General features: G+C 36.4%; 1 protein-coding gene across 3 annotated transcripts; it reads right to left on the bottom strand.

Annotated features, from left to right (window-relative positions):
* Positions 1-141: 141 nt before the first annotated feature.
* On the bottom strand, positions 142-26413 carry Uro (Urate oxidase). 3 transcript variants are annotated; one of them, XM_067108739.1, is made up of 6 exons: positions 25870-26413; positions 9704-9930; positions 9052-9247; positions 6050-6236; positions 2130-2253; positions 142-1375 (listed from the first exon to the last, which is right to left on the bottom strand). In XM_067108739.1, exons 2-6 carry the CDS (start codon positions 9923-9925, stop codon positions 1208-1210), a joined length of 897 nt encoding a protein of 298 aa, XP_066964840.1. In that variant the 5' UTR covers positions 9926-9930; positions 25870-26413; the 3' UTR covers positions 142-1207. The 3 variants fall into 3 exon arrangements, with proteins under 3 accessions (XP_066964840.1, XP_066964841.1, XP_066964842.1); XM_067108740.1 differs by lacking the exon at positions 25870-26413 and adding an exon at positions 25586-25854; XM_067108741.1 differs by lacking the exon at positions 25870-26413 and adding an exon at positions 15619-15745.
* Between the last annotated feature and the right edge of the window lie 1542 nt (positions 26414-27955).

The raw sequence follows: 27955 nt of genomic DNA, 5'->3' as shown, positions 1-27955 counted from the left end.
TGAGACACTCGTATTTTTGTAATCCCATTCAAGGATTTTGAGTGTCAAGTAATTCTGAAGATGCATGCGAACACTACATAGATGTTGAATTCTGAAAAGTTTCAAGAAAATACTTAAAGACTGGGAAATCAAACAAAATCATTTGATTGCATAGAGGATAAATTTGTTTATTATGAACATGTATAGGGTTGAAGGCACATTTCACAGACATGGGTTAAGAAATTATTTCAGCTCGATTGAATTTAGCAAAGCAAGAGTATTTTGTTTCCTTAAACTACAATAATTATGTCCATGCATTAGCGAGGGATAGCACCAACTTACCTTAAAGTCCCCTCTGTTTTTTGTACTTTTCATTTTTATTAGTTATTGCGTTAGAGCCAGCAAGCGAATTCATAAACGGAGCCCTAAATTATTATTGTCCACAAGGCACAATTTCTATCAGCTGTTCTCTACTGACAGGCAACAGAACACACCGAGTTGTACAAGCTGCGTAACTTCGCAGTAAGCAAGGAGTTCTATCTCTGAATCTTTTCTTTTCTAACTAAAGTTGCCTCACTTTCCCATATAACTTCTAACTGTTCGACTAATATAATCTGCTATACTTATAGTGATCAGTCGACTTCACAGAAGCCTAGCAATGTACATTATGTCACCCATTAATTTATCATTTCCACTAAATTTTATTTTGCCAAGAATTGAATATCCTTTTACAGAGATTGATTCATTATGTACGGTTCCTCAAAAACAGAATTTCTTATAACCGTTGAAGACCAAGATGATATTTCTGCTACTGAGGGCTGACTTTGTAAACATTATGCATGGCAACATAGTAGTCTTATGCTGTATTCCCGAACTGCCTTATAGATCATGGATATTCCGAATTATAATGTTCTGTGGTTCGTTTAGTAGGTCTTGCTGCAAATTGTAGTAAGTATTAAAGTAAAAAAAAATATATGGATGACGATATCAGCAGTCTTTCACCATGGAATAATAAAATGGTACTTTATTCCCGGGTCAACAACACATAGATGGACCACATGAATAGCAAGGAATAAAATGCATTCATTACTAAGTTCAATCCTTAAAGCAAAATAAATCAGACCTGACACCAGATACCTGATATCAAACTCCTGTTTAAAAAGAAAGCCTTACGCCTATTGTTCATGGTCCTTTTACAACTTTTTCAAGAGTCCAGAAGTAACAATATCTAAAGTTTGGACTTCGTATTCCTTCCTAGAACAGCCGTGATGTTCCCGGCTGGTTTGTCCATGGGAAGGAAGACTTCGTTGTTTTCCGGACTACCCACTTCTGGGAATTTGCTCAGGTCCACCGTGTAGTAATGCTTGTTAGGCATAGTGACGCTGATCTTCGAAATCTGTGGAGTGGAGAAAAGATTTGCTTGAAAGATTTGCACAGCTTAATTGCTACCTGAAACGGCCATCATTTTCTGATTGGAAGACGACAGTAGGTAGTAAATGTTTAAATTTCCTCTCATTTATAAATGCAATTCCAGCTCTAAAGCCTCAACAAATGTTTTTTTTTTTTTTCATAACAGACTTTTTTTAACTTTCTGTTATGCTTTTCTTGACAGTCTGCAATTATTATTGCTGGCTGATCAAAAACGTAAGCCCCTTTGAATTAAGTTGCAGTAAGTTATGATGATACCTATAACCAATTATAAATTGCTGCTTCTTACATCAGTTGGTTCTTTATAACTGGGGAATCAGATTCGTCATTATCTGGAGATGAAACTGCCACATCAGGTAATTGACTACAATGGTATTACAAAAGATTGGAAGCACATGACATCATCATCATCATCACCACCGTCTTAGTAGATTTGGGAAGTCTTACAATACCCAAGTATCTAACAGCCTTGGCTGACATGAAGTTTATGACTAGCTTGGGGATTAGGCGCAGAGGATGAGGCCAGCTAATCAAAATAGTTTTGGGTTTTGGTCATTCATTTAAGATGCAGTCCCTCATAAAGACCGACAAGATATTTGCTAACTCACTGGAATTGTTTTCATCAATCATTGTATGAACGCATTGGATACCTATGCTTGATATTTTGGAAAAACCATGATAATTAATGAGCAGTAGTAAAAAAAAAATGTCCAAGGACCCACCTCGGGGATTTCATCTAGAGCCGCCTTCTGAAGGATATAGATGGTATTCTGAACTGAAGGCGAAAATATGCCAGTATCTGGATTACCAGCAAATTTGTCGATTACCAGTTTGTACACATTCGCCCTAGGGTAAAAAGAACGGATAAAATCAATAGCACTGTGAAAGGAGTATTGTAAATGCAGTATTTATAACTAGGACCAGCTAAAAATAAATTCAGTAACTATCCCTGGAACTAACTACAAGATATATGAACTCAGCTCTGCTGGGTAAAAGTTCAGTTTCTTTAATACATTGAGTTGGTTCATGTATCCTCCACTTATAAGTAATGACGCCAGGTTTTTGAAGCATGTTTAACATTTCTGAATTTCCAAACCCTCTTTTGTAATACGTCTTCTGAAATTAATTACATGGTCTGCAGTATGGACTAGAAACTTCCTCATTTCTACATTTTGATATTGTTTACAATGCTACAATAACTATTTGCAACATCATTTGAGATTTTCTTACTGAGATTTTAATAATATCAATTAACACGTGTCAACACTGATTGTGCTTATATTATACTCATTGATCATTACAGTAAGGAGTGTACAGCTAAACTTCAATGCATTCACAAAGGAGAACATGACCACAAAATTTGTTCATGGGTGAGTAAGTTAATAAGGGAGTGCTTTATGCTCCTCATGATGTGACACTATCCACACTTCCCACCGAAGTTGAGTGTAGCTGGGAAAACAGTTGTAAGGCTGTAACTGACTGGATTTGGAGAACAAGACTGTAGAGCATTTACAGTAGAGTGATCTGAATATAAACCATAAAATCAAGGTCAAGTCCATTTCCCAAGACAAATATTAGTGATCATTCTCAGTACTGTATAAAACATGCACCAGAAAAATTGTATCACACTCAAGAACACCAAGGTAAAATCTTTTCTCCAGTCAAACAACTGTTCTATATGGTATTCAAGGACAACCAACACCAAAAGGAGGAGAAGCCCATGCAAGACAGGCCATAAAATGTAATGCTTATATTCCCTGCCCAGAATATACTTATTATTTAATATGAGAATAAAGTCTTTGTAACAATTAATAAAACATAAGCTCCAACCAAAGACCTTCATAGAGTGTTTAATGTTGTCTGTCAGTTCAACTGCCCTGTTGCAGAATGTTGCCTATAATCATACACTGGAATGACTATAAAGTTCCTACCCAAGTAAATCTCAAACCACCTTCAACGACAACCACTTCACTCTGATACATTAAAGCAGACAAACAACAGAATGCTACATGGACTCAAAACAATTGATTCTGCAAAGGACTCTGCCCGCCTCAAATACCTAATTCTCTGAGTACAGAGAAAATCATCTGCCAATTCACGTATTGAATACAAGGGACCACGTAATATTTACACACTTTGAATGGGCCAAAAGTAAATACAGCCAGCCAGTTGCAACAAGCACAGCGACTTTCAACCTGAACCAAAATATCGCGCTTTAAGACCTATGTAATATGCCACAGCAGAGGTACACCACATGTTGTTGTAACCAACAAAACCCTAGGGCCATTTAACTATTCAGTTGAACAGAAGAAATATTGGCTCAGACTATATTCAGATCACCTTTAGAATTCAGCTATAACCATTAGAAAGTGACATCCTCATGTCTAACAGTCCATCTACAATGCTAGATGAAAAGAAATACAGCAAAGATCTTGCCAAATTAGAATCCTAGGAACTGAACCCCTGCCACATGTCTGCAATAGATTCGGAAACAGAGAAGCTCGCGAAATGTATAGCAGAGGCTACCAATAACAGTTACAAAATTTTTATTAGAACCTTCAGTTGACATCCTCCAACATATGATATTAGAAGACAATTATGAAAATACCTAGTGAATATGGAACACTATAGATTTTACATCCCTAGCCTCCAGGAACTTTTATTTTTTTTTACAAAAAAGAAAACTTTGAGCAATAAACACCTACATTCGAAAACTGGCTGACAGTGATCAGATTGGCCACTGACTTCTATGACAACCCATGGCCTTTTAAGATAAAGCAAATAAATTTAAGGGTAGAAAAGACCCTAAGCCATAATGCCCCACCTAGAAGTCATGGTCTGACACCAAAAATGACAACTATGGGGATATCACAAAAAATAACATCTACTGATCTAGACTAGCCTAACTTACTAAGCGTGGCATGCTCATTGATCTTCGACCTCCTGAAGAACTGGGAATTACCAGCATTGCAACGAGCTCGGAAGAGTCGCATGAAGTGGTACATCCCTCTGTTTTCAGTGACAGACTTATTATGGTCATCTGACCCTCAAATCCTTAGAACTAAATGCCTTAAGGGCCAAATAACTCATTACTGCCAAGGTTTTACCATCAGGTGCCATGAAATATATATAAGGCAGTATCATAAGGCTGTGGGAAATTTATATGATTTTCATCTCCAAGCCTCTTAAAGAAAATAAAAGTCCACTATACTGAAGGTCATTTTGTCTACTTAAACAGTACTAGAGCTATATGTGAAAAGTATGCTCCAGAGATTGCTATACATTCTCGAATACTACAAAATCCTCATGGAAAAAGTTTGAAATCAGACTAGGTGACAGTACGCAGCATGCTACACATAGTCTCCTGTGCAACTGACACCATGAAAGAACTAAGTAAAGCTGGTCTATTGGTCGTGAGGGATATCGATAAAGCCTATAACGCCAAATTTGAATTTATCAACTCCATCACTTAGCATCTGAAATTATGTAAGCTTATATCATTGTTCAGCAGGGTTTTGTAGGGTACACATTCAACCTTAGAAGTGAAGTTCTATACATTAAAACCCCCTTACAACCCAATTTGCCGATGACTACATTCACAGTCTGCTTAATTGGATGAGGGAAAAGTAAAGTAAAGCAAGCAAAGATCGAAAAGGAAACACAAACTGCAGCAAACCCAAACTGTTATAAAATGACTAAGAAATAAGAAGCAAACAAAACGAGAGGGCTATAGAAGCCTGGGGTCCCAAAAAGGACAACACCAAAGCCTGAGCTTTTTCTGTTAAACTGTTCCCATGCAAACTGAGCAGGGAACAAAACTACTAGGTTACAAATTCCGAAATCATTCCAAAGCCAAGCAAGCAAGGGGTATTGGCATCAAAGCATCAATTGGCCATGAAAATATATCGATTCCCTCTAGCTTCTGGCAGGCAAGATCAAACTGAACTTATACAAAGCCCTAGCGAGATTTGTTTTTCAATACCAACGTATACCACTACAGTAATAGACATACATGAAGAGAATGCTGCAGGTCATAAAAATAAAGAAATCAGGTTCATAAGAGAACTGAAGAACAGTCCTCGAACAAAGAAAAATATTCATCGCATGCCACTAAATATGGTGCCAAGGAACGTCAGAATAGCACGTGTAGCAAGCAGAATGAAAAACAACATGAAATCTAAATTGTCAAGGAAGGGAGCATTGATACCAATTAAACAAGAATGGTATACTCTGTCATTCTAGATATCTCAGCCTAAATATTATTTCTGAAAGCTTGGCAACGAACCCCTCCAAGTAGGAAACTGCATATATATACAGTACATATAAATATATACAAATATAAATATATACATTGTGTGTGTATTCATATATGTATGTATGTATATATAATATATGTATGTATGTATGTGTGTGTTATGCTTTCATAGCGTATATGATAAAGTTATATATCGTATCGAAGTATACATTAACTCATCTCGGAGAGTCATTTGGACAGATAGCTAAATCGTCATTTTAGGCATTGTCTAAAAGACTTGAGTACTGATGTACCGTTTAATTTACACTCTCCTTGCCATCACTGCAAGAGATATAGTATAAAACTCGTCAAAGCCATGTCATACTTTCCTCCTCTTTTTAACTTTACCAAATTTTTCCAAAATCGACGCCGTCAACGATGTTGTACTGCCAGCTCGCCGTGATGATTGTGGAGAAAATCCTGTCCTTCATGTCCGGGAGAGAACGAAACTCGTCGTCGACGAAATTCGTGAAGGCTGACTGGGTGGTTTTCAATACTCTCATCCCTGTGAGTCCCGTTGATAGCAGCGGAGGCCCTGTGGATATCGAACTTTTATTTTTAAGACTAGAAAACGAAACAAAACGTTTCACTTTCTATGGGGGAGTAGGCCTACTTGGTATCACACTGGTTAGTAATACTGACTGAGCTACAACTTCGATTGGTCTATATGTTAGATCTTGTTCTATTTTACTTAGTAAATAATAGTGTACTTGATCATCGTGTTAAAGAGAGGTGCACCATCTCTCCAGTGCATAATCTTATAACGTCTAGAATAACAACATTGGAAAGACGTGACAAAGAAACTCTAAATTTAGGAGTATATTGAATTTCTCACCACATGTTTTCAATAATGAAGTGACTCGGACAAGAATGAAAATATGGTCTATATACTCCATATGGCTATTGTAAACTTTTTAGATTATTAAGTGGGGACTGTGTTTATAATATTATGTACAGTCGGGTGAACAAAAGTGAATTTATGTGCCATTTGAAGGAAAAATACATAACAATCAAGGACAGCTCACATTGGTTCAGTTAAGAGACCCTGGAACTAAAGAGGGGAAAAAGAAGTAAAGAGGACAAGTGAAGAGGACTGAAATAGTAAAGAACATTCACAATGACCAGATAAAAAGGAGGAAAACTCAATATAATTGTCACAAAATCTTAGAAGCAGCAGTGGATAGGAAACAACTGTATCGAACTGTCAAACTGATCTGATGCCAATGCACTTGAATTTGTTGAAGTGGAACATTTTTCATGCCTCATTGATATAATATTGAAAGTTATAAGTACCAGTGCTTCTGAATTTAAGTTTCTTGTATTTGAGAAAGTGGCTCATCTTAAACCAGTTTTGAAAAGTGCACTTGTTTATCAAACCTCAAGTTCATGCCGACCTTGAACAACTAGTTATTCACCAGGTAAGGGTAAATGATTTGCCAGATAGTGTTGTTAATGATCATTAGGAAATTCAGAATGAGGGCAAATGTGGGATCCTGGTTTTATTTGATCCAGTGGGTTTTGGTACAATTGTGCAAGAACTACTACTAGATGATTTACGATCCGTTGGAGTTCTTGATGAAGCCTTTAAGCACTTGGGAGACTATTTGTAGGACAGAAAGCACTTTGTATACATTTGAAACTCATATTCATCCCATGAGACATTAGAGGGATACCCCAAGAAATGGGTTATCTAATCATATTTTGTGTGCGCGCGACTGGATCCTCAAATGTGACACAGAGACATGGGGCGAAGTTCGAGTGATACGAGGATGACATCTAATTCTCTTGCTCCATCAACAACATCGAGGATAAAAATGAGACTGAAATGTTAGTGGGACACAAAAATTAATGTCTCGGTGACATTTAGGTGAATACTGATAGCAATTTTTCTCTCGGTTTTTAAATCAATAATGCTGTAATGGTTACTGGATATCCTGTTAGAAATGTTGCCATTGTTATAACATTCCCTGATAAGAGATTTATTGATAAACTTGTAATTAATTGTGCCATTAACAGAATGGACTGCTGCATCTCCGCCTATCATAATCTACCTAACGCAGAATTTAGGAAGCTGCAAAATATACTATATACAGTGGCAAGTTGAATCCCTATATGTTAGCTGAAGTGACTCACGGCAGATGTATGATTCACACCCCTTATTACTGTTCTAAACTTCAATTGTTTGTCCTTTTCTATCATTCTGTTGTCTGTCCTAGTTACTCAGTAAAGCCACTCCAAAATACCTTTTCCTCATCCACACATACCTTACACACCCTTGTAAGCAACTCCTTTGCACCATAATGACCATACTACATCATCTATTTGTAATCCCATATATTCTTGTTGCATTTCCATTGTTCATGCTCATAAATGGCCTCTTTGCATCCTCACCTGTTACTTCCTTCAGCATTCCTACATTAACACTTCATCATTTTACTCCTGCATCATTCAGATCTGCCTCTCTTCCATATCTAGAGTCAACAGTTGTTCAAAATATTCATTCCACCGACATAAGGAAATTTCAGGGACTTTCCTTTTGTGTCCTTTGCTCAAAAAACTCTTGTTCATATCCTTAACGATGAGACTTATTCTCCATAAAGATCTTGCTTAAATTCAATGGTAGATTTTCATCTGCTTTCACTTTCTCCATGACTTCCATAAAGTTCCCTTAATTCACTATGCCACTATGCACTAAATTTCTCATTCTTATGCGCCTATACCTTTCCTTCAAGTGCCCCTGCAGCCTCATTGCCCCATTGATCCTTTCATTATGCTGCACTCTTCCTAACCACTCCAGCCATTTAAATAATTTTTACCTTTACTTCTCACTCAACCGCTTTCGTCCTTTACATGACTCCTTGCTTCTCTCGCATCACTCTCTGTTGACTTGATTACATTCACAGTAACATCTTGAAACATTCTTCCTATTTAACTTCTGCTACAACCAGGTAGTAATCTTTTGGATATTGTACAAGAGGTACTGGAAATGAAGATCCTAAATATCCAGAAAGTGAAGGAGTGAATGCAATATCGACGTGAATGGCGCGGTGTGTAAAAAGAGTTCACCTTGCCGCTGAGGAGCAAGGAATGGTCTGTGTTGCGGGAGTTTCAACCTTGATTCTGCAGTTAAAGTGGGACTGTAGCAAGTGACTGTTGGGGAAACAGGCTTTGTTAAAACAGTCCTAAATCCACAGATAGCAAAATATATATGTTACAGAGAATATAGAGAACAACAAGAATACATAGTCCAGAGACAGTGAATGCCAAACAACAGTCCAAGATCATATTGCTAGGAAGAAGAACAGAAGATGACATTTTTTATGCTCAGAGAGAGAGAGAGAGTGACAAACCTCCTCTGCTCTGGGAGACCGTGCAAGTGTGTTGGATCTCAGGTGAGAAGAGGAATGCGTGGTTGTGGGCCTTCCCTTCTGAAACGATCCGACGCCAAGGGTAGGCGTCAACGTCAATCTTGGCCTTCTCTACGTACGGATATTTATTCAAAAAATGATTGCACAGAAGCAGAGCAAAGTCTTCTGGGGAAACTATCTGGAAAAGATGTCAGAAATTTATTTAAGGCAGTCTAGGCCGTTGCACAAAAATCATATTAGATTTACATTGTTTACATTGTTTTATGTTGTAAATTATAGACATAATGTGTGTTTCAGTTCGAGACTTGACCAGTTGTGAACTTTATTTACCGGTGGCTGTCCATATTAAAAGAATCCCACGAGAACTTCGGTAAAATTAACTGCGAAATACAAATTATTTCCGATTGTTTTCCTCAGAGACAATTTCGACTAAAGATCTCAATCACAAACAATAAAGAAAATTTAGATATAAACCATATTTTCTACAGCCATTTGATTTCAAAGGATAACTTCTTAGTGCTACTAATCGAAACATTTTTAATAATATTTTCTAATAAAAGTGTTATGTCGTAGTAAAAAGGACTGTAAGGAAATGAATTTTGTACCTTAAGTGCAAAACAAATGAAAAACTTACTCCGTGGTTTTTGGCTAAGATATACACGGTGTTCTTCTGGGAATCGGTAGCAATGATGTCCGAATTGTCCCCGTAGATGTAATCTTTGTCGTTGTTGAGAGTCAGCTGTGTGTTGATTTCATACTCCTTGATCGAGTGCACGACGCCTTCCCTCCTCACGTGTAAGATCTTCACGTTGTTTTTACCGTAGCCACGGTCGATCCACTGGTATTCTTCGTTCATGTTGCCTGCAAACAGAGATCTTTTGTTATAATCGAGTTTGTGTTCATTGCTTAGCAGTGAGTATGAAATGTGCATTACAAAAACAAAGTTTCAAATTCCTGTAAAAATGTGTCGCGTTCATGGTGAGCAACGGTAGTTTTAAGAATGCTGCAGCTTTATAATGTCATAGGGCCTACTGTCAGGAAAGAGATTTCAATCTGTATTGTAGATTTCGTACGTTTGACAAAAACCTTTGAGTTGTATTATTTATGAAAAACTAAAAATAAATCTATCCCATATTTCTTCTTGCCTCGGGAAAAAATATACGAAGATCTTTAACTCGACATCAAGCCCTCACAACAATCAAATCCGGGTGTTGTTGTTGTGTCAGAAGAGTAGCAAAAATAACTGGAATTTACAGATCTAGTTGAGAGTCGAGTTTTTGTGGTATTCTCTGGCCACCGTCCTACTTGTTACCATCCTAGAGAGCGGGTTAAGCAAAAGTCAAAAGTGGCATCCAGAATATCTACATATTAAGTACAAAATGTTCTCTCAGTTACGAGTCTTCAGGTGCAGTTAAAGTTAGAAAGTTTCCTTAATTATAAGGCAAACATTTTTGTGACCCGAGAATTCTGATTTCTCACAGCAACTGCTGAAGAACCCTGTCTGCGTCAACGTTCCAGCACTTGCTGAAGCTTTGGTACATCATCTGCAGTATATTTGGACGCTACAGACCTTCTGAAGCAATGTTTCACATGCTGCACCATGTATTTGAGGTTACAGAATTCCTGAAACAATCCTGTATGATTTGCATGGTATATCTGGCGTTACATCACCTTCTTAAACTGACGCACAGTTTGCACTTCCTTTACAAAACAAAGATTATTGGTAAAATTATTTTACTTCTTGAAGCAGAAGCTGGGAAGATTAATCTCCTTAGAAATTTCTCCATAATCGTATAGGAATATCGTGGTGACTGGTATCAGATTATAGTAATTATATAAATCAGTGGTAAAAATCTGTGAAGCACCCTTAGCATAATGACATATCATGCATGGCCATGATCAGAGGAGTATTTGTAATTTTTAGACTGGTAACAACATCGGTGTTATGATACGAACCCACAGTCATGTTCAAGCAACAGAAGGAAAATAGTTATATCACAGAGTGATCCGGTTTCTGTAACTTATCTACTGCATATCTAATAGCGTCACAAGACTTCACAAACAAGAACAAGTTTTTAGCGAAGATGCAAGTTCTCCGACGCTGACATTGCTGAAGACTTATCTTGGCAGCCGAAGAAACTCACTTCTCAGAGATGTTAATTTATCCTAAACAAATAATGTGTCGTGTCAGCTACGTCAGTTGCAATTCATCCTGGCACAGAGAGTGCGGGAAACTGCTGACGACCTGGGCGTGAGCGGGAATGTGCCACAACACAAGCGCGCTTGAAAACATGTTCTAGAGCCAACATCAAGGTTAACTGCGGTCATAGGTGATTTTGATTCGGTGTCTCATAACTTGAACAGTTAGAATTGGTGTTAGGATCCTGCCATCAGTTTTATCTTAGATATTTCTCTGTTAAAAATTACACCCTGCAAAGATGAAATTAAGTTTTAAAGAATAACGTTTCAGAATAAATAATAAACAATAACCAGCTCAGCTAGCTTTATATCATACCCATCCCTCTCCTTAAGTAGATCAGCTAAGTATGATATACGAGTATATATATATATATATATATATATATATATATATATATATATATATATATATATATATATATATATATATATATATATATATATATATATATATATATATATATATATATATATATATATATATATATATATTCACGATGTGTACCAAGTACCTGGTTATTACACAACTGATCACAAAATTCGAAAATTTACCTCACTTCAGCCAGATACCTGAATTCTCATAACAATAAGAATTACGACTGAGTACTCTAAAGGTAACAGTGATCACTTAAAAAGTTCATTAATCACATGAAAAATCAAACTAAGTTTATCAAGACTAGTGTGAGGTATCAACAATTAAACAAGAAATATACTAGAGAGTAAAAGGGCATCACTCCATCAAACAACTTCAGTTGTTTCCCTGGTCTTAATTCACTTCAGCAAAACTAAAGGAACAAAACATGTTTATCACTTTGTTTTATGCACACACGATTAATCCTATTCACTGGTGGTCAATAAATGAGATACTGTTTTTAAACATTTTAAATACAAAAATTTATTTTTAAATTCAAAATTTATAATTAGAATTCACAATCTAAAAAACTGATTATTACTTGAAAACAACACAAAATTTAACTAAATCTTAAATTAAATTATAAAACAAAACTAAATCACAAAAACTTTAATTTACCAAGAAATTAAATTCATCAAGCAAAATTTAACCCTTAAGGGACGGCATAATTTATCAAAGTGCAGCACCCCAGACTGGGGAAACTTTGAGGTCGGCAAAATAAAAAAAAAAAATCACATCAATGGAAAGAGAATGACACGTGCATTCACACTGTATAAATAAAAAAATTCTAAAAAACTTCCCCTACCTTCCAAGAGAAGTTGAAAATGACTATTTACAACCCCTTGTGGGGCCTCATTTACAAGACAATTGTAAATTTTACCACCTTATATATGTTTTTTCTAATAAATAAGTTTTTAGGATTTTGTAAAATTATTATTACTGCTCACACAATATCAAAACAGATAAGAAATAAAAGCAGTAACAATTATTTGTCATATTTGTTGTAAAATATTCATGTAAGTTTACGAGAAGGAAGATTCAGTAATTTTTTTTTACTTTTACATGCTTTTTCTAATGTTTCTTTGCAATTTTCTTTGTAAAATTACATTGACAACCGACATACTATTGTAAAAGACAAAACAAAAAACAACAGCAACCCCTTCGTATATTTACAAGCAGATTTACAAAAAGACTCATGTGAGAGATAGATGGCAGTACCTTCCCCCTTGAAGTCACAAGCATTACTGATACTGGCCTAGCTCTCACGTCTGTTTAAAAGTTGCCATTGGTGAATTTATAGCATGTAGAAGTATTGGCACCTTTGTTTCGAATCATTATTACCATAACATTGGTGCGTAATTCTGCTTCACACTGGAGCGCAATCCGTCCACCTCCACAAACCTGTTTTACTTCACACTCAAGCTCAATCCATCCACTAAGGGTTAAATTAAACTATCAAGAATTACTCAAGATTTGAAAAGAAAATCTTAGTAAATGAAAACTAAATCAAGTATGCAATATTAAATTATTAAGAAATACTTAAATTGCTAAGTAAATAAATGTTGAATCACCAAAATAAAAAAAAAATGTGAAAAAACCAAGAGATTGCAAACACAAGAACACACAAAATACACAAAAGATTTATCAATAAAATCATTTCACTTAGGCAAAAATTCCCTAATATACCTTTTATACCATGGTAATAATAGGTAAAATGCACTTTACCTTATACAAGCTTGTGAAAATCTTTGTAAAATCCCAGAATATGCAGCTGCTTTCGATTCACAAAACACGCTTTTTATACGTTGCCGTTACAAATTAAATAATTTTACTAAATTCAGATCTCAAAAGCTAATACCAATACCAGTGACCACAAATATATTACGTTAAAATTACTCTCTTTTGAAGAGAGAGAGAGAGAGAGAGAGGGGATTCCAGTAGAAAATGAAATATACGACGTCATTAAGGCATTTTGGGTATGAGATACAAGGAAAGTAAAAAATTTTTTGAACGCAATCGGGACAACGCATGATCAGAGCAATGCAATCTTAAACATGACACAATTGCCATGTGCTCTACCCTCAAAAGGGGCATGCGTGATCAGAGCCATGTATGTAACATTACGAAACTTTCGTCTTCTTCTCGTATGAGACAAAGCTTTTACAGAAATCCCAACACGACTTGATTGTTATTCCCGACCTATCAACGCTTAACACAAAAAAATGCGCTCTCTTATCTGAACTGATTACAGATGACACATCTGGTCTAAAACTCAAATCTCTCTCTCCCACTAGTGCACTTTTATCAAGAAAGATATTATTAATTCTAAATTACACTGTTATCTGAATCACTAACTCTTTTGAGATCTGACACTACACTACATACAATTTTCAACAATTATTATTATTATATACATAACACATAATAAAATAGAAGAGTAAATATATCAAAATTATAGGAGGATATACATATTACAAGGCAACATCATGAATATATATATCGAAGTCGAAGGCAGTTGCTTTAAACCTGATGAACAGATCGAGTTAGGGGAGAAGGAGAATTCCTTTTATTTCCTTTCAATGTGCTTTATTACACTGATCTTTCAGGACCATGTGTCCCATTTTCAAAGCTATAAATTAAAAAGACAACAGAATTAAAAATAGACTCAGATTTTAAAAACGAGAAAAAAGTTTTTACATAAAAGTATAAAAAAAACATAACAGAAAGGAACAAAGGTTACCAATTAGTGCTGAAGGCAAAAGCTGAGCGACACTCAGGGTCCGTTTTGGTTCCAACGGAAACTCTTGAGTGGTATAGAGGTGTTGATGTGGACTGAGCATTTAATTGGGGAACTAGTTGTTTAATAAAAAGAGATTCTAGTAATGGCAACTGTTGGTCATTCAGAGCTTTGCCTATTATTTTGAAATCCTTGTAATTGATATTATATTTGCATTTTTTCCTGTGGTCTCTTATGCATGAAAATTCGGGGTTTGATAATTTAGCGCCCGTTTGGTAACTTACGCCACGATGAGAGTCTAATCTCACCTTCAACAACCTGAGAGTGGAGCCCACATACTTCCCCAGGTCACGTCTGGGGCAATTAAACAGGTAAATGACTCCTGAGGTCATCAAAGGGTGCAGACTTTCTTTATATTTAAACAGAGACTTGATCGTCATTGGATTATTAGGTATTAGTTTCAATTCAAGAGCCGGTAAATATTTTACAAAGATTTACAACACATAATAAACAAATATTTACCGGCTGTCGAATTGAAACTAATACCTAATAATCCAATGACGATCAAGTCTCTGTTTAAATATAAAGAAAGTCTGCGCCCTTTGATGACCTCAGGAGTCATTTACCTGTTTAATTGCCCCAGATGTGACCTGAGTGTCACTCAGCTTTTGCCTTCAGCACTTTTTGGTAACCATTGTTCCTTTCTGTTATGTTTCTTTTTATACTTTTATGTAAAAGCCTTTTTTTCATTTTTAAAACCTGAGTTTATTTTTAATTCTGTTGTCTTTTTAATTTATAGCTTTGAAAATGGGACACATAGTCCTGAAGCGTCAGCATAATAAAGTACATTGAAAGGAAATACAAGGAATTCTCCTTCTCCCTAACTCGATGATATATATATATATATATATATATATATATATATATATATATATATATATATATATATATATATATATATACAGTATATATTATATATATAGATAGATGGATATATATATATATATATATATATATATATATATATATATATATATATATATATATATATATATACATATATATGTATCTCCAAGACTTGAAAGCATCAGGGTTACTGCACTTGGTGTGGGTGCAAGTTACTTTACTTGCATACAGACGCATTACATACGTGATACCCTGATTCAGTAATGAATCAGCCTCACAGATCGATGTTATTTACCTTCAGAAAAATGCTTCTCGAATTCTGACGAGCTGGGTATCAAAATCCAACACCAGTTGCCTTACACTAAATCTACCACTTAATTGTGAATCGTTCATACGTTGCTCTTACAACTGTGATATCTCTAATAATGATGATTAAGATAAAAACGAATGAGAAAAAGACAGATGCCTGATAATCGGCGAGACAAAGAACGTAGGCAGGCAGGGATACAATCAGTCTGCCTGCTTGTGATGCTGTTGCTTGCTCTTAAACTAATCAAGATCTAGCTCTGGTGGCCTTGGATGTAGCAGGGGTTAGTGACAAAGCTGTTCGCTAGTTACAGGAAACGCTCCAGCACAGAATAATCAGAATATCCGAATGTCATCATCTCTCTCTCTCTCTCTCTCTCTTTCTCTCTCTCTCTCTCTCTCTCTCTCTCTCTATATATATATATATATATATATATATATATATATATATATATATATATATATATATATATATATATATAAAAAAGGTCCTTATCCTAATGAATTTTCTCACATTTACAGTGGTCTGTGTGCAAACGAATGAAAAGTGTTAAAGATATGAGAGAAGAGCTGAAGCATCGCTGTGGCTCTGTGCTTGACCGATTTTCAGTTATACAAGGCTGTGTAACCATTCTCAAGTGAATGAGCTTTTAAAAAAAATAGCAATATATTTTTTCCATATTTCTTATCGAATTCGTGACGTACCGTTAGCAATCACCTGTGTAACCGCTTGCGATCCAATTGTATATATTTGTTTTATAAAAGCTAGCTCTCTCTCTCTCTCTCTCTTGTCTGAGACTTGGAATGTGTAATCTCGTATGAAGCTGGTCTTATGTCATACCCCTAAGCACTGTAAACAGGTTCTCTCTCTCTCTCTCTCTCTCTCTCTCTCTCTCTCTCTCTCTCTCTCTCTCTCTCTCTCTCTCTCTCGTTGGCTTCTGCTTTTAAGTTAGGTTATAACTGTTTACTACTGAACTATACAAACATGAATACTGTGATGAACCTGATTGTTTGTCGTTTCTGACGGTTCGAGAGAACGGATTTCTTCCTTAATCAAGCTTTATGAAAGCTATGACAAAGCCATTCAAGCGAAAGGAAAGAACTCGGCAATATCAGAACAAAAACAGATTTGCATGGCGACAAACAACTATGGTCGCCTTCGAGACTGAGGTCAGATTACTTCCTTGGTCTATCTTACGTTTGGTTGTTAAGGCTATCATTTCAATCAAAGAAAGATAGTGCGTTCTTTTATATGTTTTTAAAATTTGATCAAAACACCAGACCTAATTTTTTGCTAAAAGCCATGTGCTTCAGACCTGCAATTAAACAAATTATGCGCAAAAATAATTACAACGATATGATAAAACGTAAGAGTAACTCCTCTGAATGTGGCTGTGGGGGATGAATATCTGTTCACTGTCGGAGGTACTTCGATCCTCCGACTCGTTTTTGCATATTATTTTCCAGGAGACCTTGACAATCAACGGCGCGTGTGCGAGCTCAAGGTGCTCTTCTAAAAACATAAACTAAAGGAGGAAACTTTCCTGCCATAACTGGATTACCGTCTGGGTGTGCCAGACTAACGAGCGAATTGCAATCCATCACCTCCGGGAAGTTATTCGCGATTGTCATTGGACTTGCACAAAACCAGTTTTTGCGATTTTTTAAACCCTGCTTACCAGTTCATTGAATAAGCATGAGGACGGGGACTCATTTGAAATATGCTATACAGAGCAGCTCTGAGTCAGTGGAAATTTCCATGTTTGTCGTCAAGTTACCGATACAGAAATATGTAATCAAGTTAATTAAAATTTCTGATTTCAGGGAGTCACAATAATCATCAATTACAGCATCGAAGACCTTCGTGGCAGTAAGTCCTCTAATTGTGAGGTTATAATTTTTTTGTATCCTTGTTATGCACAATAATTTTGCTAAAATTTCAGCTGGTGCGTTTTACGCGTAAATCCTTTTCCTATGGAAAGACAATTTGAAATATGACTTGTTGCAGCTTTGCCGTCACGAATTTGGACCGTTTCCAATTTTGTAAATTGAGAGAATAAAATAGTACTAATGGTAACGATAATTATATTCAACTCCATCAACAATGTATTTTACATGAGATTGCACAGGTCAAACAACTCATCCAAGAGATTTTGTAACCGAACTAAATTCCTCCACGTTCTGATCCTGCGTCTCCACTTAATCACTCTCTGCAGCGTTCCTCTGCCAGATGATCACAGAATGCGTCGCTTTTTATCAACATCAGTCATTCGGAAAGAATCATTTCGGCAGTAGAGCGCCTGTGACAGTATTTTGGTGCCTTCTCAAACAAAAAATCCTTCATCCCTAGCGCAGTTCGCTTCAGTTCCTGGTCTCGTTACGAGGTACAGAATTTCTGTAAATTAAATATGTATGATTCCTGCACTAACTGAGATTGAGATTACACGTGCTTATTTTCTTTAAGAAATTCTGAAAAGTCGAAGTATTCGGCCAGAGGCTGCATTAAGAGTAAATATTTCCCTTTCATTGTTTTCTTTCCTTCTTAGAGTCTACGATCTTGGAAAAAAATTCATCATAAGGGCGACGCTCTGGGAGAAAAAAATCTTAGTATTACCAAACACGGTTAAGGCTGAAACAATTGGAACCTAATTCTTGGTTATATAATGCTAAAAAAAAATCGTGCTGGTTCCTACATTCTTGCGTGTTGCCTTCGGCTGCCTCTAGATTTGGTCGGACACTGAAGACTTGCACTTTTTCTTCGTCCTCTCGGTAGTTTTCGTTTTTTTTTATGCTTTTGTTGTTGTTGGTATAAATAAATTTCACTATCAAAAGGTGACTTTTATTGTGTTTGTCAGTATTATGAACAACCGGTACTAGGGCTTTGAAATACAAAAGTAATTCCTCTCATTTTACATTAAAGCACACTGTTCTTACCGTATGTCAAAACTGAGATGTGTTAATTAATTATACATATATAAATGTTCTGTAATAGTCCATGCATATTAATCTGTGCTCACTGTATTTGGCCTATGTACGAAAAGTTATCCGAATATAACACAATGCTCAAAATATGGTTTATCCATTATTATTTTCTTTTATTATTATTAACCCACAGGTTCCTACTAGGAAGACTTAATTGTCCGACATTTATATCGGGGCTGTTTGCATCGCAGCGAAAATTCAAACTGCCCGACCACCTCGTTAGGAAACGAGCAGTAACATGACAATAATCCGGTAATATCGGTACTGACTCTCCCGTCCGAGCCCGACCGTCCCGACGTAGTGTGTAGTGTCTGGTAGACTTCTGAGAAGAATGCAGGCACCTAGCATCAAGACAACCGCTTATGAAGACAGACATTGGAAAGAGTAAGCTGCTGATTTCAGTAACATATGATATATAGAGGTTAGGCTGAATGATTCAATATAGGAAGGATCGGGTGATACGTCCCTTGTATAAGCTGTCAACCAAACGGTGAAACATTACAGGCTACAGTTAGGTATCGGTATTATTCCATCGATTGCTACGGAACTTTCGGTGAACAATAATGTGCTTTTGGAGGTATTTCGCAACTTTTACAGTTTCGTGTGGTGCATTTTCCCAGCCGATGTGGACGCACTAACAATTTACCCCTTAATGCGTGTCCTCTGAAGTGGCATGTGTAGTTCCAAGACATGTAAAAATCTAATTCGGATTCTTTAGAACCAAAGTGTACCCATTTTACAGCAAAAGTTCGTCGTTTAGTGTTAAGTGAACGTGACCCGATACTTCGTTTATACAAGAATATATAAGTATGATTTTGTACTCAGACGTTTGCAACATTACCCAGAACTTTAAGGTTCATTGAACTCTACTGCGCAAATCATGCATATCTTGGTGTCCAAAAAATGGTAAACATTATTTATACCAGAGTAAACAGATTAAACGTGAAGTAAAAGTTCGTTTCTGGTCCGAACTCCAATTCCATATGACAGACATTTTTTCGACTGTTTTCTTGCTGTTTTCAATCGTCCCATTCAAGATTTCAACCGCAAATCGTTCGTTGTCAAGTTTCCAAACTTCTCACATCTCAATTACAGAGTACTTGACGGTGTAAGAAAAGTACAGAAAACGAATTAATTCTGGCTGAAATCTAGAATGGAATCTTGAAAATGCCAAAAAAAAAAAACATCGAAACAATATGTTTGCCATGCACAGAACAAAGTAGACTTGCGTCACTTGCAAAACATCCAACAGCCGGTAAAATTTTACAAGTTGCCAATAAAAAATAACACCACGTAACCTAGGTTGTTGACTGGTTACAATTTTGCCGTGTTAGCTACGGAGGTGGGTGGGCGGTATTGTCTTATCTTTTAAGTCGTAATTTGATGAGCTCTTTTCAAAACTGTAGGTTACAATTTCATGTCGTGTACATTACGTTTGTGAGAGCCACTCACATATAAAACTAACTTCCATGGAGGAAAATTAATTCTTTCAAGATAAGTGATTTCAATCGTATTCAAAAAGAGGCCTAGTTACAAGGAATAAACGTTTCGACTTGGATGATCTGATGAGCCGCGCCATAATTTCAAATTTCGAGTCGACAGAACGCCCACACAAATGACGTTCGCCAGTCACATCATAACGATTTGACGTAATGATAGATAAGTGGGTTAAATACCGGGCATGCGCATGGCTGGCGGCTGCTTATGTGCAAACACAGTCACGGGAGCAGTGGAAGTCATGGGTAAGATGAAATTGAGACGGAAAAAATCCTCAATTATTTACATATATTTTATTTTTATTGTGATAAATATTAATGTGCGATAATTATGTATATAGGCTTTTTTCTTCATTTTTTCACGAAGATTCGAAAGAAATAATAAAAATTCGAGTAGGGAAGCTCTGTTCGGAAACGAACATTAACCTCCTAGGAACAAGTCGTAATAATTAAGTAATAGATATGATTCAATGTTAGTTTTGATTTGTGGCACTTAATGAAATACAAGTAGTCCATACCTCAGGGTTTGTTTTAATTCGTGCCCTGTACCTCTGATCAATACACTCCGAACTTCGTTCATGCGTAGGCTATGTCTAGACACAAGAAGTGACAGAAGGTAAGGTTCATCTATGTCCCGTGAAATGTCCAGTGGAAGTGAAAGAATCACCCAAATAGTCTGGCCTCCTCTGTTGTTGTTCCTACGTCGGTCAAGATAATTATCTGGTATCTGATAAAATTGCTGGAAATAATTATTTTGAGCTCTTTGGCTAGTTATTCATTGCCGATATTTTGCGGAGTTATTATTATTATTATTATTATTATTATTATTATTATTATTATTATTATGTACCCACAAGTAAATTGTTTTTTTTTTTTCACTGTGTTCCACTTGATGTTCTTTAGGGTATGTGACTCGTGGAGTGGGCTTAATATCGTATATTACAGGCACTCTTTTCAGTAATCATCAATGCACCTCTCGTACTAGTGCGAACGTCAATACCAGCTTAAATTTTCAGCTTGGAGTTGGTTTACCTAAGCGTTCAGGTAGCCCAAGGCCTGTCGAATACGCGCCTGTGTGCTTGCGACTGTGACCTTTGGTAAAACGATGGTGCCCAAGGTTGTCAGGATTTTCGAAGACCTAATTTTTTTTTTTTTTTTTTTTTTTTTTTTTTTTTTTTTAGAACTTGGTTCGTCCAAAATTAGTCTGTATGTCGAAAGGAGGACTATTGGTATGTCTCATATCTTACGGTCGTTATGACTAATGGATTATAGTCGTGTAAACTGTACCGTTCCCGTAGGGGTTAGTACCGTCAGTGCACCTCATGTGGTGCACAGTAGGCGTTACCTAAGGTTCTTTGCAGCGTCCCTTTGACCCCTATTTGCAACCCCTTTCATTCGTTATACTGTACCCCCGTTCATATACTTTTTCTAACGTCTTATTTTATTTTACTGCAACTGCGAGGTTTTCCTCCTGTTACACCTTTCAAACCTTTTTTTTTTTCTCAATTTCGGTTTTAGCTCTGAATGACCTCATAGGTCCTAGTGCTTGACCTTTGGCCTGAATTCTTTTCTTTACACTATTCCATAACAGCATCGCCAGTGTCTTTGGTCGCTTTATAAAAACATAGTTAAGCTAAAGTTGTGTGTTGCTCGTAGCACTATGCCATTTATTTCACCACTCAAGACGAGACCCTGTGCTGTTATAAGGCAGACTGCATCTAAACCAGCTAACCGAGAAAGTGTGTGAATCGGGTCTCCTGTTCAAATCACTGTTTAGGGTTCAACGACCTTACCGTGTAATGGTGTGACTTTGTTTGTGGCTTTAGGTGTTGGTATAAGAGTTTCATTATTGCAGTTTAATTTTAATTTCTGACTTTTAGTATTTTCATTTTACTTCAGCGCTAGAACGATAGATTTATTTTGGTACGCAATACTAATACAAGTTAAAATTTCGTACGTTGGTATAATTACAGTAAAGTGGCTAAGAGTGAATTTTGGAAATTTATTGTTCAACTTCCAGGACGAAGAGCTGACTTCAATAGGGAAAATGGAAAGACAAGCAAGAAACACACTAACGTCACTCTTGCTCTCTTATTCAATGCATTGTGAGAATATATACCCGAATGTATTGTGATTTATTTCAATTTTCGAAGCTTTAATTATTAACTAAATGTTGATAACTGGTTGTAAAGCCTGCCCTACACACTGTAGTGATCAGGCAAATTTCGATGCACTCGGGTAATCACTGATTACACAAGTTAGTGCCAGTATGGGGCATGTCCAGTCTGGCTTGACTACTAAGTCTTTTATAAAAACTAGCCCTATGACCGATCTCTCTCTCTCTCTCTCTCTCTCTCTCTCTCTCTCTCTCTCTCTCTCTCTCTCTCCTGTGATAGGTGCGCATCAAAATCCCAGCATATGACCTTGTATTAAACGTGTTTACAACTCCAAATAATGTTTTGTTGAGTACTCTCTCTCCTGTGATAGGTGCGCATTAAAATCCCAGCATATGGCCATGTATTAAACGTATTTAAAATGCCGAATAATATTTTGAATAAAATTCATGCAAAAGTCTTCATGCTTTACACTTCGATGTCCTAACCTAAAAAAAAAATTTAATAAATAAAAACTGCATCGGTAGCCTCTACTCCCCACCTTCAACTTTAAGATGGAGAGAATTATAGTTGGTCAAAGATGGAACGTTGGGGAGAAAGAGAGAATAATTGATACGTGAAGGCAAAGGGAAGCCACCGAAACAGGTTGTTACATCACTTGATACATCATACGAGAGCCTTGTTACTACCGTCGAGAATCAAAATGAAAATAGTTCAGAGAACGGAATTAACGTGTTGCAACAAACGAAAATACATTGTTTATTCATGTCACTGTTTCATGGTTAGCCACAAATAATAGTCGAATATTACAGGTAACAGAGACACTATCCAATCACAGACAAGAAATACCGAGGAATTTAGACGTGAAGGTATTTTTTTTCATTGCCTAGTCTTAATTGGGAGGAGTTCCTCTTTTACCATTGTGAAAATCGGTATTCGTTCTAACTGCCATTCTCTAAGTCTGCAATGTTCCTGTGACGTTGTGAACCCCTGATACCGTTACATCACGCAACACAAATGCAGAAAATCCACGTGGACCTTTACTGCAAGGGAACAACATTACAATATATCTATATATCTGTCTCTATATAGTGCGTTTTCAAAGATCTAGTTTACCTCTCTCAACTATGATAATGGGGATCCAGACTACGGTCGAATAAAAAAAAAAAAAACTGTTCGGACATCTTTCATAAGCGATGATCGCTATAGCCAGAGGTGCCTATGTTCTTAGAATTAACGTAGTCGAGTGGGTAAGTACCCATATTTGGCTGAGGAGTCACGGCGCCAAATACCAGTTCAGGCCTGGACCGCTGTGAAGTCGTCCACCCGGCATTGCTTTGGATGCTTGACACTAGGATGTTTAAGGAGGAATGTAATAATACTAGGATGCTTAAGGAGGACTGTAATAACACTAGGATGTTTAAGGAGCGATGTAATAACACTAGGATGTTTAAGGAGCGATGTAATAACACACTAGGATGTGAAGGAGGGATGTAATAACACTAGGATGTTTAAGGAGGGCTGTAATAACACTAGGATGTTTAAGGAGGGCTGTAATAACACTAGGATGTTTAAGGAGCGATGTAATAACACTAGGATGTTTAAGGAGCGATGTAATAACACTAAGATGTTTAAGGAGGGATGTAATAACACTAGGATGTTTAAGGAGGGCTGCAATAACACTAGGATGTTTAATGAGTGCTGCAATAACACTAGGATGTTTAAGGAGGGCTGCAATAACACTAGGATGTTTAAGGAGGGATGTAATAACACTAGGATGTTTAAGGAGGGCTGCAATAACACTAGGATGTTTAAAAACACAAGGATTTCTGAGGGATGTAATAATAACATTGGGATGTTTAAGGAGGATGTAATAGCTAAGTGCGGTAGTTTTCCAGTCATCATGGTCCATGATTTTCCATAGCTGGTGACATATTCTTTTTTTTTTGGACATATTATATTCCTTGGAAGCTAATATCTATTTTGGTCATTAACTTGTATTGCATTTAATGACCTTTTGGCTTGCTCCAAAGTGATTTCATAAATAAATTTTGCCAGAAGTTGTGGAGTAAGTCCACGATAGTTAGTAGACTGGTGTGACAATCCCATGTGGGAGAAAAGGTATGGGCTAGCAACCTCATCGGAAAACCGGAAAGGTAATTATAGCTATAATAATTTGTTTACCGTAAAATATTATTCTCTCCTGGAGTAGAATACAGCCTTCTGGTTTCTCAGAACCAGCAAATGCTGGGACTCATTTAAAGCCCGGTGGACTGGTAAGGCGGTGAGCTGAGCACTGCACCACTGAGCCATAGCATAGTAGGACTAACCCATCCCCTTGATGTTAGAGAACAACGCTAGAATATTTCCTGAGAGATAGCGTCCCTAAGTGAGCTAAGCAATATCTTATGTACCAGGTGATTAGTTGGCTGTGCTGGGTGATAGCTGTGGTGGAAAAAGATTAGGCGAGCACCTTCATTCCACAAGTGTTTACAGATATATATATATATATATATATATATATATATATATATATATATATATATATATATATATATATATATATATATAATATATATATATATATATATATTTATATATTATATATATACTGTGTATATAGATATATAAATACTTATTATAGATATAGATATATATACATATATAGGTATATTTATAGATATATATATATATCTATACATATAAATGTGTATGTATGTATAGGTTTATATAGGTTTATGCATGTATCTAAGTGAAATGTAGGTGTATAAATATATATATAATTATATATATATACAGTAATATATATATATATATATATGTGTGTGTGTGTATTATACATATGTATATACGTACATATATGTAGCCTGTATATAAATGTATGTATTTATAAAACATAATTATATATGTATATAATATATATATATATATATATATATATATATATGTGTGTGTGTGTGTATGTGTGTATATTATGTATATATATATACATATATATATATATATATATATATATATATATATATATATATATATATATATATATATATATATATATATATATATATTATATTGCAGGCAATGGTACTGGCAACTTTGAGGATTAGCAAAACGCACATATTTTCTTTCTGTTATTAATTTAAAATCCTCGAATATACAGTAAATAGTTATGAATTAGTTGTTAACTACGTCTTCAATTAATTTCAACTAGTTACCTAACGCTCATGAAGAACGCTGGAATTTTGATTGATTTTTCCCTGAGGCATCACACGAAGCTAACTATAAAGGTTTCATATTGAAAGGAAAATTCTCTTGCTTATGTTAACAGAGCACAGTGTAATCCAGTGTATCCTCGGCTACTTACAGAAAGTATGTTTTGTGGTGTTTGAACAGATGAGAGGTTAAACAGTCGTTGTAGACGCGTGGAAACTTACAGGTGCGCCTATTAAATATTTTCATCCATTCTCGCTTAAATTACGGTCCCAGCAGGCGTAAACAGTTTATCGAGCTTACTTACAAAATTTTCGTACTAAATACTAATTTATCGAGCTTACTTACAAAATTTTCGTACTAAATACTAACAAGATAAATAATCAGTGAGGTTGTGCACAGGTCTAATGGTAACTGAGATCTGATCCAAGAACTTACCGAAGCTGAGTCGATGCGTGCAAGAGATGGTATGACCAACAGTGGTGATGTAGCCCACACGGGTAGCGATCTGTTTTGTAACTGGTCAGTCTGGTGGGTGTGTTCTGTAGAACTCCGTCCGGAGGACTTCATCAACCCCACCCCCGGTTCTTGTTCTGTCTTCTTAGACGCCGCATCCTATTTGGACTCCAGCTCTACCACCGGTTACACTCCCAACCCCCAAAACCCCCCTTCACCTTCTCATTGGCGCCCCGGTTCCATCTCCCGGTTAGAGCCCGGTTGTTTACGGCCTTGGCAACGAAGTTGAAGTACACACTCTCTAGACCTGTTTCCACAGCCAAGTTTTCTGCGCAGAAACTTTATTTCCTATTCCCTGAGGATGTACACCACTTTTTTTAAGATTTGTACTCACTTGCCTTACTGTGATGAATGACTTTTTATATGCTGTTTTAGATTGTGGGATATGTTTAACTTTTTGAAGGAGTTTGAATTACTGATAACAGTGAATGTTGTAATAAACCTGGCTTGGAAACGCGAGATCAATTTGTCAAAAAGAAGAGAGTAAGCGGGATGTGGGCCAACACGGATTCTCGTTCCTAAGAGCAACTCAAAAGTGTTGCTTTTTTCTTTTTGGTAAAAATGTGCAGTGCTTATGGGTTGTAACAATATTGATTTAGTGGTGATTCAGTTGTAGGTCAGGGCGATGAAAATGTCTGTGAAGACAGGGAAGTTTTGACTGTGGTTTGTCTGCATATCATAGTTGTTCTAGTAAATGTAATTACACTTCATACAACCTTTTGTTGAATACCTTTTGGAGTTCAAATGTGTCTAAATGAGAAGTCATGGGACGCAGGTGTATCAAAGGAACAAATCTGGCATAATAGGTAATTTGAGTACCGGTACCACAAGATTTATTGGCGAAGCGCGCACTTGAAGCACGACTTTTTTTATTCGATATCTCAGACTCTCGACAGCTTAGTTACCGATATTGATAAAAATCAAATTTGATGCCAGTCATAATGTTCATTGATGGCAAAATTTTCTGAAAGTCTTTTGTCATTTGTTGAAGTGTAAGCAAGAAGAGTAACTCCGTGGCGAGAAGAATTAACTTTAAACGACTGGCTTCGGAAATTTCCTCAAGTCAACTGTGGCGCGGAAATTTCCTAAAGTCATCTGTGGCGGGAGACGGGAAAGCACAGAGATGGTGGAACTTTTCCACCGCTAAACAACGCTTGGCTCTGGTAAAATTTATATTGAAATATCAAAAGTAATCTTATTCGTCCTGTTACACGTGGATGGATTGGTTACGCCTGACACAATAGTCATTTATTTTAGTACTTTAAATTTCCATTGATCCCTCCTCTAACACGTAGTAGCGTTTGTTTTTATACCTGTTCAGAAAAATTAAGCTATAATGTTTAACATCGAGTAATATACTTTGGGAATAACTCACACCCAAAAAGAATTATAATTATTAAGTTTCTTTGCGCCGACCAGTCTTGAAAGCCGGGTGGTCGTAATCACTGTACCATTGGAAATGAAGAAACGAAAAATCAGTCAACGAAGCTGAAAAACGTCCGTTTTCTTCGGAGTAGAAAGTGGCGTTATTGCGTTTCCTTGTTGTATCTTGATTCACTCAAGAGTTTTTTTAGTTTTTCTGATTAGAATGCAAATGAACAAGAGCGAGAACTTAGAGAAAGAGAGAGATGAGAGTTTAAAATAACCCTCCAGTTTAGAGAACAATTTTTCATTAAGGAAATACGTATTAAGTTTTTCGAATGCGACCCCCGTCATTCAGCTGTCGATAATCTACAAAATGCGGAACTCACCTCAGATTACCACGTCGATCTCAGGCCTTAATGGCAGTAAACGTGAGTGCCAGGGAGATAGTCTTCCAGTAATCTTTCAGCGTTTTTTTTTATCAAGATCTGCCAAAAGCATAAGCAGTAAACACAAAGCTCGCTCGTGTGATATTGAACCATTTTTTTTATTCGAGTTAATCAATGATGCTTCCGCAAGAAATGTGTGGCATTTATCTTTCGTCGTCACCGTATCTTCCAGATGTCTCAAAATAGCTTTAAAACTT

Source organism: Macrobrachium rosenbergii, chromosome 9, assembly GCF_040412425.1.
Source record: "Macrobrachium rosenbergii isolate ZJJX-2024 chromosome 9, ASM4041242v1, whole genome shotgun sequence".
NCBI classification, from domain to species: domain Eukaryota; kingdom Metazoa; phylum Arthropoda; class Malacostraca; order Decapoda; family Palaemonidae; genus Macrobrachium; species Macrobrachium rosenbergii.
The sequence above is the reverse complement of the archived record's forward strand: the minus strand, read 5'-3'. Positions and strand labels throughout refer to the sequence as shown.